At 49.7% G+C, this 10,737-nt stretch overlaps 2 protein-coding genes across 2 annotated transcripts; one reads left to right on the plus strand and one right to left on the minus strand.

Moving 5' to 3' along the window:
• The first annotated feature begins 291 nt into the window (after nucleotides 1–291).
• On the plus strand, nucleotides 292–7,348 carry NT5C (5', 3'-nucleotidase, cytosolic). The gene is made up of 6 exons (XM_077787437.1): nucleotides 292–304; nucleotides 819–985; nucleotides 5,681–5,781; nucleotides 5,866–5,939; nucleotides 6,997–7,113; nucleotides 7,195–7,348. Exons 1-6 carry the CDS (start codon nucleotides 292–294, stop codon nucleotides 7,335–7,337), a joined length of 615 nt encoding a protein of 204 aa, XP_077643563.1. The 3' UTR covers nucleotides 7,338–7,348.
• Nucleotides 7,349–7,862: 514 nt separating this feature from the next.
• On the minus strand, nucleotides 7,863–10,160 carry ARMC7 (armadillo repeat containing 7). Its single transcript, XM_021555550.2, has 3 exons — nucleotides 9,946–10,160; nucleotides 9,728–9,871; nucleotides 7,863–8,892 (listed from the first exon to the last, which is right to left on the minus strand). The coding sequence occupies exons 1-3, from the start codon at nucleotides 10,010–10,012 to the stop codon at nucleotides 8,555–8,557; spliced, it is 549 nt and encodes a 182-aa protein (XP_021411225.1). The 5' UTR covers nucleotides 10,013–10,160; the 3' UTR covers nucleotides 7,863–8,554.
• Between the last annotated feature and the right edge of the window lie 577 nt (nucleotides 10,161–10,737).

A 10,737-nucleotide genomic window follows, 5' to 3' on the forward strand; every position in this document is an offset into this window, starting at 1 on the left:
TGATGTGCACCGTGCCCTGCACCAACTGCATAGAGAGCATGGGGATAACCCATAAATTAATGTTTCCTTTGCAAGCCTCATGCCCAGGGAGCTTGTTAATGGTCCTTGATGGCTGCTGAGGCTCCTCTGTGCTTATTTCTCCTCGGGGCAGGGATCTGGCAGCTGCAGCCTGGCCACTGCGGGGTCCCGAGGGGTGGCAGGGGGGCTTTTGTGGGCTTTTGCTCTATTCCTGCTGGAGCCCAGCCCTGTTCCTATTGTAAATGCAGGCAAACCCAGTGGGAAGAAATGATGATGGCCAACTCCAGTTCGGAAGGCTGAATGATTTCTTTATTATAACTATGCTATAATACATTAATATGCTATATAAAGGAAGATACTAAAACTGCAAACCTACTTTCTCTAACTGCCATATTTAACTCACTTGTGACTCTCTGTCAAGAGTCCAGCCCCAGGTGGGTTGAATTGGCCATCAGGCTCAAACAATCCTCACCAGAATCCAACCAAGCAATCACGCCAGGTAAACAATTTTCCAAACGCATTCCACATGAGAAAAACAAGGAGCAGAAATAGAAATTGTTCTCTCTTTCTTTCTCTTTGTGCTCCTCTATGAAAAATCCTGAGAGAGAAATGTGCTTACCACACGTTCCCAGGCGGGGCTGGCTTGGAGGCGCTCCGCCCCGCCGTCTCATGCATATTCATAAATGATGAATATTCATGAGCGCTCCGCGTGCGCCGGAGCCGGCGGCGCTGCGGCCGCGTGTGCGGGAGCGGCGAGCCGGGATCGGGATCGGGATGGGGATGGGGATGGGGATGGGCAGCGCCGCTGCGGGTGCTGCTGGACATGGACGGGGTCCTGGCCGACTTGGAGGGCGCGGTGCTGCGGGAATTCCGCGCCCGCTTCCCGGCGGAGCCGCGCCTGGAGCTGGCGGAGCGCCGCGGCTCCTCGGTGCGGGAGCAGTACCGCAGCCTGCGGCAGGAGCTGGCGGTGAGTGCGGCCGCGGGGCCAACACCCTCCCCACCCCGCCGGGAAACTCGCCCCGGGCTGTGCGCAGCTCAGCGCGGGGACAGTGTTTTTTTTTTTTTTTTTTTTTGTCCATGCATACCTAGATGGGATTTGTTTAATATTCAAACAATAAGTCATGTTTGTTTATGTAAGATAATCAAATTCATGCCTACTGACTGTGTTTACACGTTTCTGCTTCCAGGAATTTTTGGCCATCAGTAGTCATCGATCAGAACTCTGGCAGTTTGGAGCCTGTGGAAGTGCTGACTGGATTCATATTCCTGTCTATCGGCCAGTGGCAGGAGCCTGTACTTCTCTGTAGGACAGGAGGGAAATGAAATTGTCATTTCTTAGCAGTAAAAAATGCCTAGACTGAGTACATGATCTTAAAATGAGCAACAAATTTCTAGGGAGTGTTCAGCACAGCCTGGATCAGCATCTGTTCCATTTCCTTAGAGTCCTCAACTGTCCTGTGGTGACCAGAAGGAAGGGTGAAGTCTGCATTTACACTATTTGTAATTTTGTCTTGCAGACCTTTTTGTTACTCATTCAGCCATTAGCAATCATTAAAAATGGCAGCATTTTGCATGAACAGAGGGTGTCCCACCAGCTTTCTCCTGCTATTCCTGATCTCTTACCTGCTGTGCACTTGGCTTGTCAGGGCATGCAGAGGGAATATGGATGCAGGATTTCATTCTGTACAAACTCAGATAAAACATATGTAGTTCTTGTCCTTCTGTGGAGCCATGTGAGCACGTGCAGAGTGCTCAGGGAACATTGAGTAAGTTATTGTTCTGCTGCAAGGCAAGAGCAAGAACATGAGTAGGTAAAGAAGAGGGTTCAGTGAATGGTTTGATGGCAGACTTCTCACCCACACATCCCTCTGTAAAGGGCTGGCTGTCCTGGAAGAAGACACTGATTATCAATCAGTATACATGCATGAAACACAAAATTAGAAATACTGTGAATCCAGACTTCACGCTTCCTTATGGTCACCACAGGACAGTCGAGTGCCTTACAGGACTCTGCAAGGAAACTGCTGATCCAGGCTGTGCTGAACACTTTCCCTTAGAAGTTAATTGTTCATTTTAAGATCCTGTACTGGGCCTGGGAGTTTTACTGCTAAGAAGTGACAATTCACATTCATTTCACTCCTGTTCCATAGTGAGGGAAAGGCTTCTGCATCAGAGTAAAGGGCAGGAGTGCTGGCTCCAGTCAGCATTTCCACAGGCTCCAACTGCCAGAGTTCAGATCAATGACTGTTGATGGTCAAAAGTTCCTGGAAGCAGAAACCTGTAAATATAGTCAGTAGACATAAATTTGGCTATTACATTGCATAAACAAACAAGATTTTTTGTTTAAATGAGTATTCCTTAAACAAATACTGGGTGAAAAAAAAAAAAGCTGCAGGTAATTCAAGGGGTCATGACTTTTTTTAATTTTCTTTTTTGGAAGGCCTACAATCTGATCTATGAGAAAAATTGCCCTTTGTTCTATTTCTGGAATTCTCGTTCCCTAATTTGGTTCATGCTCATCCTGTTCCTCCCCAGACCTTAGGTGTGGCAATGAAATAACCAGATAACTGGTTTGGATCCCAGCACACCAGCAGTGGCAGAAAGCTCTTATCTTGCTGTTCTAGCATGACTTCCTAAGGAAATAAGCTATGGAGCTGTGCTGTGTGTCTATCTCCTTTGGTAGTCTCTGGAGCTTTGGGCTGGTTTAGATATGTTTGGCAGGACAATAAAATTATAAAGATCTGAGGCTCCTTTGGGTTTTATGTAAATGCCATCCATTAGTTTAAAAACAGAGTCCTTGTTTGTTCTGCTATGGCTCTATAGAGTGTCTGTGGGACAGGAGAATCCCTGTGGAAAGTCTCTCCCTGGCTCCAGCTGCAGGGAAAGTTTTGGCAGGAACCAGCAGCCCGCACAGAGCAGTTTGTGTGTCCATGCAGGGAAACTGAGCCCACAGTTTGCTGTAAGGAGGGGACCAGCTGGACACTGTGACAAGTGTCAGCTGTGTCTGTCCATGAACTTCCAGGCTGTGGGATATTCTCGTGGCAGGGCCTGGGAAATGCTGTGGGGATGATTCATGCATCTCCTCTTCCCGAGTGGTGTTCACGCTTAGTTGGTGCTGAGCAGCTGCCCCTTGAAACTTTAGCCATTACTTTGGTTTTGTTTCTGTTTTGATTGCAAGTTGATCATTAATTTCACACTGTAAATCCATTTTATTTAGAAGGACTTCTAATCAATTTTATTTTGTTGAAGATTTTTTCACTACACTTGCCTACCTGCCCTCCTGTGTGTGTGGCCATTTGGTTGGTGGGGATTTATCCCTGTTTCCTGGCCCCAGGCAGTTTCAAGAAAAGGATTCAACATCCCCACCAGTGATAAAAATTTTCTAGAATTACTTTGACGTCCTGCAAATGCTAAAGCATAGGGACAGATGTAGTGCCTCCAGTTTTGTATCCAAATTGTTATCTTACTAACGGAAGTTAAAAGGAAACATTCAGCATTGGTGGCACGAACATGTGGAAAGAAAATGGTTTTACTTTCTTTTTCTAGTCACTTTTTTATGAGAGGAAATGGCTTCTGGTTCCAAGAGTCATCAAATCAAATTTCTTTCTCCAACAAAGCCAGACTTTTTTGTCATGTGGTGGAAACTTGCCAGTTTCTGGTGTCTTGCTGTAGGATAAAAAAGCTTTCAGACACGAGCCCCAAGTCTGTAATTCAATCTCCTTGGGAAGAGCTCCAGGGAATTGTTGCTGGGATCAGGGAGGCTTTGCATGGAAACAGATCTGATTGCCATGTCTGAACCTAGACAGGCTCCTTCACCTCTTCTGATCGGCGTGTGAAATCAGGCAGTGCTTCCAACTTTCTGCCTGTTGATTTATGAGTATTTGTAGGTGGTGATTACTGAGTGAGCTTCAGTATCTGGAAGTCTGGTTCAATGCTGACTCTTTGACACTGCTGCTTAATTGAAATGGGTTTTTGTTGGTGTTCCACTGGTGTGTACTGGTGGTGTAAAGCAAGCAGACCTTCAGCTGGAGTCTAAAGAACTGGACTCTTCTAAGCAAAGGCTGCAGCCTGCCTTTGAAGAATACTAAAGAAGAATTAAGTTTTCCAAACTGTTCAGTGGCATGGGAATGTATGACCTTGATGCTTGTGGAAAAATGCTGCTTTGACACATCTGAAGTTCACTATGTGACCCCAAGGAAATTAAGATTTGTGTGCCTCACTCAGGGTAAAGAGATAGTGGAAGCTTAACCTCTCTGTCTGAAGCTGAAACTTAGGCCTGGAAGGGGACTCAGCCCTCGGTGTTCCTGTGGATCTTTTGCCATGTTGGGATGTGGGAAGGAAGGGGAAAACCCATCAGCTGTGACCTATTGTGAAACAATCATTTAACACAGGCCACTGAATAGTCACCAGGGAGCAATTCTTAAAATTAACTAACCAGAGCTGGATTCAAACCAGTAAATTTCCTAATAATAGAAGACATGAAAATGTCTTACCAGTAAATTAAGAAGAAAAAGGACTGGAAGGACAGTCCTATGTGAAAATTGCCCTGGAAATTTTTCCTTTCAGAGATTAAAGATGCCATGTATTGTATCATATTAAATACCTTTTTGTCCCATTTTTGGCTACATTAACCTGGGATAACATTGCTCCTCCAGAAATCTTGTTTCTTTCCTATTTACACTCACTTAAAAATGATTCTACCTTTTGAGCTAACCTCCTTCACTACTTGCTTATCATTAATTTCCTCTCTGGTTGGTGTGGCATCCCGTGTGCCTGTATGGCAGGTGGGTTTACATAGGTGCAGACACAAAAGCGATAAAGCCCTTATCTCAGAGCTCAGCCCAGTGCTGAGCCAGGTGAGGGGAGCAGTGTCCCACAGCACCCTCAAACCCAGCCCAGATGGGGTTCCCGGGGTCACAGATCACCTCTCCCAGAGCCAAATGTTCCTGGGGAAGCACAGGGATCACCTCTGAACTTCCTGCTGAAGTCTCAGACTCTTTGGAGCAGACTTTGCACCAGCCCATGACCTCAGAGGAACAGCTCCATCCAGGCTGGAGCCAGGACTGCCTGCTCCTTCAACAATATTTGAAGCGAGTGGTTGAAAATCAAAAAGCAGCAAAGCCATGGAGCTTTCCCAGCACTCTCATCCTCATCCTTCCCTCTTGCTGAAGGGATTCCCCCAAGGTGTGGCTGTGCTGGCCTGGCCATTGCACAGTCACCTCTGTGCCCTGTTTGCTCTGAAGGAAAGGAGGCTGATGGGCAGTGCCCACCCATCCCTAGTGAATTCCTGAGCCCTCAGCTCATCTCAGCCAGACGTGACAGAGGAGGAGAAGCCTCCAGTTTGTTCCTTTGGTTTTCACCAGTCAGCTGGAAGGCACCTGCTGGGAAGGGGTGGGATGGGAGCTCTGCCTCCCTCAGCCCCCCCAGACACTCCAGTGGGTGAGGGCTGGTTGTGGGAGCAAAGCCAGGCCAGGGGCAGCTGTGCCTCCTCATGAGCCACCAGAAAGTGACTTCTCCTTGTGTGCCAAGCTGGACTTTTCCCAGAGCCCAAAGGTGAGAAATTTTATCACTCACTCCTGGGGGGAAGCACCAGGCTGTTACACAGGAGTGACTGGAGAGTGCTGCGACAGAGCCACTGCTCATTGTCCTCTGTCTCCTGCAGGCCAAGGTAGCCAGTGTCTATGAGTCACCTGGCTTCTTCCTAGACTTGGATCCAATCCCAGGAGCCCTGGAAGCTGTGCAGGAGATGCTTCACATGAAGGAGTAAGGACACTTTGCATCCTGCAGCCCTTTTCCAGGATCTGACACGCTTTCCCCTGACTGCTGACAAAGGCTGTTTCTTTTCAGTACTGAAGTCTTCATTTGCACAAGCCCTCTCCGGAAATACGAGCACTGCATTGTGGAAAAGGTGGGAGAGAATTGTTGAATTGTTTTTATTGGGTTTAGTGCTGCTTTTGCAAGGCCCTGGTGTTTCATACTACCCAGGCAGGAGCTGCTCCTTTGTGAAGACAGTAGCTGCTCCTTTGTAAAGACAGTAGCTGCTCTGTAAGATTGATCCCAGGGCCTGTGGGGTCTGATCTGGCTAGCTCTGGAGCGCCGGTCCCTCTCAATCTCACAAGGAGAAAAGTAAAAGCCAGGAGGTGCTTTTTCCTCTCTGGATGATAGTCCCACTTTATTGTGGAACCAGTCCAGGGAAGTCCAAAGGAGGCAAAGAGAAGAAAGGAGGTCAAGGGTGTTGCCACAGGAGATTTTAAACCCAGCTGGGAGGCAGAGGCGAGTGACCACAGCTGATGGGGTACAAGTGATGGGAGGGGCAAGGGGAGGAAGTTATCCAGGCTGAGACCACCACACTATCTGAGGGCTAGATTCCCACACACAGAGCAGTAACTCAGGACAGGGAATCTCCAAGTGCCACATAGTGCCAGAATTACTGTGGAGCACGTGAGTCCTGCACTCTTGGAGCTGGACTGGCACCAGCTGTGTCAGCAGGTGACAGCAAAGGAACTGTTGTAGTGTTACTCACAGGTATGTAGTGTTACATACCCAGGGGATTCTACCCTGGAGAACCAACAACAAAACCTACTTCAGTCTAAATCTGGAGCCTGAGGTGTCCCAAAAGAGTTGTGTTGAGGAGGCTGTAGAGTTGGAATAAATCCTTTTTGCCTGTGGTACAAGAATGGAAGTGGAGGACTTTGATCACTGAAATTACTTAGATGGGTACAACCCACGTGCTCTGGGCAAGCAGAAAGTGCTTCTCACACTCAACAGCTGAGCCACAGCCAGGGCAGTGCTGAGTGAAGGTTGTCACACAAACAGGTTTTATCAGCATCCTGGGCCGCACCAGTCTCCATGTGGGGATTCCTAGACAGCCATGAAGGTTTATAGAGGAAAGAAATTGCACTACTAGGGCTGGTCTGACAGGAGCGATGTGCAAACGGAGAGCACAGCAGGATTTTCTCCTATTCCTTGTCTCTACAGTTCTCTGCAGGGTAGAGAAACACTTGGGACCGGAGTTTGTGGAGCGGATTATTCTGACCCGAGATAAGACCGTGGTGGCTGCTGACCTGCTGTTTGATGACAAGGACACCATCCAAGGTTTGAACAGCATTTCCATGGCTGGCTGCTGGCTGGGGAGCCACCCCACGGCTGATTCCAGCTTTTCCCCCCTTCCCACAGGCGCGGAGCCAAACCCGAGCTGGGAGCACATCCTGTTCACCTGCTGCCACAACAGGCACGTCCAGCTGCCGGTCTGGCGCCGGCGCCTGCGCTCCTGGGCCGACGACTGGAAGGCCATCCTAGAAAGCAAGTGCAGGCAGTAGGCCGGGAAGGGGATGCTCTTCCCACTGCCAGGAAACAACCAGCCCAGCCCCTGCCATGCCCAGGAGGCTCTGTCACTGCAGGGATCAGCCACAGAAACGAGCTGCTCCTGTCAGACAGTGCTCTGTGTTTCTGGAAGATTGCTCTGCACCGTTCATCTCCTTAGTGTTTTGGATGTTTGCTGTTGGAGAAGAGAAACTATAAACTACAAGCAGCTGTGGTTGGATTTTTGTGTGTGTTTAACCTCATTCCTGTTTGGTTTGTGCTGTCTGGGGCCAGAGGGGAGAGAAGAGGAAGAAGGCTCTCAAATGTAAGCAGATCCAGTGTGGGTGTCTGTCAGGAAGCACTGAGCTCAAACCTTTTAAATTTTATGTATTTAGCCACCCTGGTTATGGGGTTTCCTCTTGCCTCATGGCTGATAATGAAAAGAGACTAGGCTGGCTTCGATTTTTTGGCCCTTGTGCTTGAGTAAGAGCAGGCAAAGGCTGCAAGTGCTGGAGAAAAATATTCATTAGCTCACACAGAAATGATTACACAGCATTTAAGTTAATGTTTTATTAACAGAAGCTTTTACAAGAGAGCTGTTCTCATGAGCCAGGCTGTCATGAGCCCGTTTTTTTTTTACTTCACCTTTCTCATCAGTGGTAATAAAGACAAACTTAGCACTTCTTCATTTATAGGGCAGCTACAGCCTGCCTACCCTATGTAATGATTCCCTAGCTGGCTGCCTGTGCCACAATTAGAGGATGGCATAACTAGTGCCACAGGGATGGAGAGATTGTGAACGGGGCAGGGAAACTCCTTTCTCTGAAGGAAGAATACCTTTCTGTGACATTTCAGTGACTTGACACTTAGCGTCACTTGTCACAGACACTTAAGGGGAGAGGTGTAGCACAACCAGCCAGGAACCGGAGTGGATATAATTCTGCTCAATAACCTGAGCAGAACACCCCTCTTTACTGGGAAGTGTTATTTGTGCAAACCGTGTGCTGAGCTGCAGTTGGCAAAGCACTTTCCAATGTGCAGCTATGACCTGCTTTATTTTAAATATTTGCAGGCTTAGCTGAACGCTTGGCCCAGCTGCTGTGTTAGTGCTGTTCCATCCTGTTTGTTAACTAAACACCAGCACTGGTGGCACCAACTCCTCTCTTTAATGCTGCTCTTGACCTGCTGAGCAGAAAGGGAGAACAACAGGAGGTTCCCCTCTCCACAGCCCTGCTCAGTCCTTGGGCAGAGGAATGCCCACTGCCGTGTGCTTGCTGAGGTTCCTGGCCTCCTCCACCTGTGGAGGGCTGCAGTAATCCTGCAGGAAGATGGATGCCAGGTTACTGAGGCGCGTGTTGGCCGAGAGCGAGAAGCGGAGCATGCATTCCACCACGGGCAGCGCCGTGGTCTGCGCGCGCGACCGCGGTGTCGTCAGGAACATCAGCGTGGTCACGGCTGACACCACGGTCTCCTCGTTGGAGCTGGACAGGCAGTTGATGATGGGCTCCACCCCGTTGGCCTCCAGGATGTACTCTTTGTTTGTTTTATCCAAGCACAGGTTGCAAAGGCCACCTGGAACGGCAAGAGGAAAGTGTCCGAGGTGACGCAATTCACAGCTCATCCTATTTCTATCATCCAGATCTTCTGGATGGATGGAAAATTCTTAACGATTCCCTAGGCTGTGCGTTTTTGATTGTTTCCAGCGATTTTCCACCAGCACGCTCCGGCTGCCTGTCATTAGAGGGCACTGTTACTGCTGCACATAACTGCTCCCACACAATGATTCCAGGAACGCTCACTCATCCCTAAGGGAAGACACAAGCCAGCAGTTTTATTGCAGGTGCTATAGAAAGCCAGAGAATGGAGGTAACAGAGTTAGCAGTCAAGAAACACAGAATGTTTGAAACTTGAAACTTTTGAGATGCAGACACAAACCTTAAAAATCAAATCCATTTAGTATCATCTCACAGAACCACTCACAGCATCTGGCCTTTTAGCTTATGTTCAGACAATGAAAAATCGTGGTAAGGTAGTTCCTCAAAAGATTTATTAAAATTGTCAAGTAAGTATTCTAGAAGACCAGTTGCCAATATCAGAATGGTTACATGGATCTGTACAGTGTACCTGGCAAAATATATGTATTAACAACTGCTTCTCTACAGGACAGATTTCAGTACAAAGTTAATCAGGTAGTGTTTAGGAAAAAAAACCACGAAACAACAAAATCTTTTCCAGATAGTGTCTTCATTAAGCTCTGCAAGGACATGGAAGACACACCTGCCTCTGACTTCTCTCCCATTGTGCACTAAACGAGGCTTTATCAGCACAGTGTGGGTTTGTTTTTGGAGCCCTGGGTGACTCTGGGGCAGGTTAAGGACCAGACCTAGGGTGCTGGGGCAGCGCTTACCCATGGCAAACTCCACGAGGCTCTCGTTGTCCTCCGTAAGCATATCGAGGAACAGGTCCAGCACCTGGAGCTGCCGGAGATACTCGTAGTTGCTGGGGTCGTAGGCGAAGTTGGCCAGGTTCGCCAGCACCTGCTCCTTGGCCTCTGCAGGGGAAAAGGGTCGGTGCGTGAGGAAGCGGTCGGCGCGGAGGGGGCGAGCGAGCAGCGGCGTTTGTTACCTGTGCTGTCCGTCACCTGGAACTCGGTGACGAGCGCCTGCAGGTACTCCAGCCGACCCAGTTCCATCGGGGCACACCGCACGGGCTGCCCGTTGCACCGGACTGGGTGCTCCGAGGAATGGAGACGACACGCCCGCCTCAGCGCGGCGGGAGCAGCCCGCCCGCCGCCATTTTGTGGGCGGGACACGGCGGTGCCAGCTCCCCTCAGGTTGCCGCCATTTTGTGGGCGGGACAAGGCGGTGCCAGCGCCCCTCAGGTAGCCGCCATTTTGTGGGCGGGACAGGGAGGTGCCAGCGCCCCTCAGGTTGCCGCCATTTTGTGGGCGGGACAGGGAGGTGCCAGCGCCCCTCAGGTTGCCGCCATTTTGTGGGCGGGACAGGGCGGTGCCAGCGCCCCTCAGCGGTCGCCATTTTGTGGGCGGGACAGGGAGGTGCCAGCGCGCCTCAGGCGGCCGCCATTTTGTGGGCGGGACAGGGAGGTGCCAGCGCACCTCAGGCGGCCGCCATTTTGTGGGTGGGACAGGGCGGTGCCAGCGCCCCTCAGGTAGCCGCCATTTTGTGGGCGGGACAGGGAGGTGCCAGCGCGCCTCAGGCGGCCGCCATTTTGTGGGCGGGGGGAGGCCCGCGCCCCAGGGGGAGATGTGGCTGTTCCGCAGCTGGCTCTCTCTCTAAATACATTATATATAATTATATACGTTCTATAAAAACAAATTAGCCTATGTCGAGGTATTTGACTGTCTCATTATATGGCAGAGCGTTGCTGTTTAAACGTGTGGTTTTGCAAAGCAGGTAA

This window comes from Lonchura striata, chromosome 19 (genome assembly GCF_046129695.1).
Source record: "Lonchura striata isolate bLonStr1 chromosome 19, bLonStr1.mat, whole genome shotgun sequence".
NCBI lineage: Eukaryota > Metazoa > Chordata > Aves > Passeriformes > Estrildidae > Lonchura > Lonchura striata.

Coding starts and splice junctions, on each gene's coding strand:
- ARMC7 (XM_021555550.2), bottom strand. CDS start 10,012: ATGGAACTGGGTCGGCTGGAGTACCTGCAGGCGCTCGTCACCGAGTTC. Junction 9,872..9,945: donor CCAGGTGACGGACAGCACAG/GTAACAAACGCC, acceptor TTTCCCCTGCAG/AGGCCAAGGAGCAGGTGCTG. Junction 8,893..9,727: donor CCTCGTGGAGTTTGCCATGG/GTAAGCGCTGCC, acceptor TTGCCGTTCCAG/GTGGCCTTTGCAACCTGTGC.
- NT5C (XM_077787437.1), top strand. Junction 5,782..5,865: donor GAGATGCTTCACATGAAGGA/GTAAGGACACTT, acceptor GTTTCTTTTCAG/TACTGAAGTCTTCATTTGCA. Junction 7,114..7,194: donor TGACAAGGACACCATCCAAG/GTTTGAACAGCA, acceptor CCCTTCCCACAG/GCGCGGAGCCAAACCCGAGC.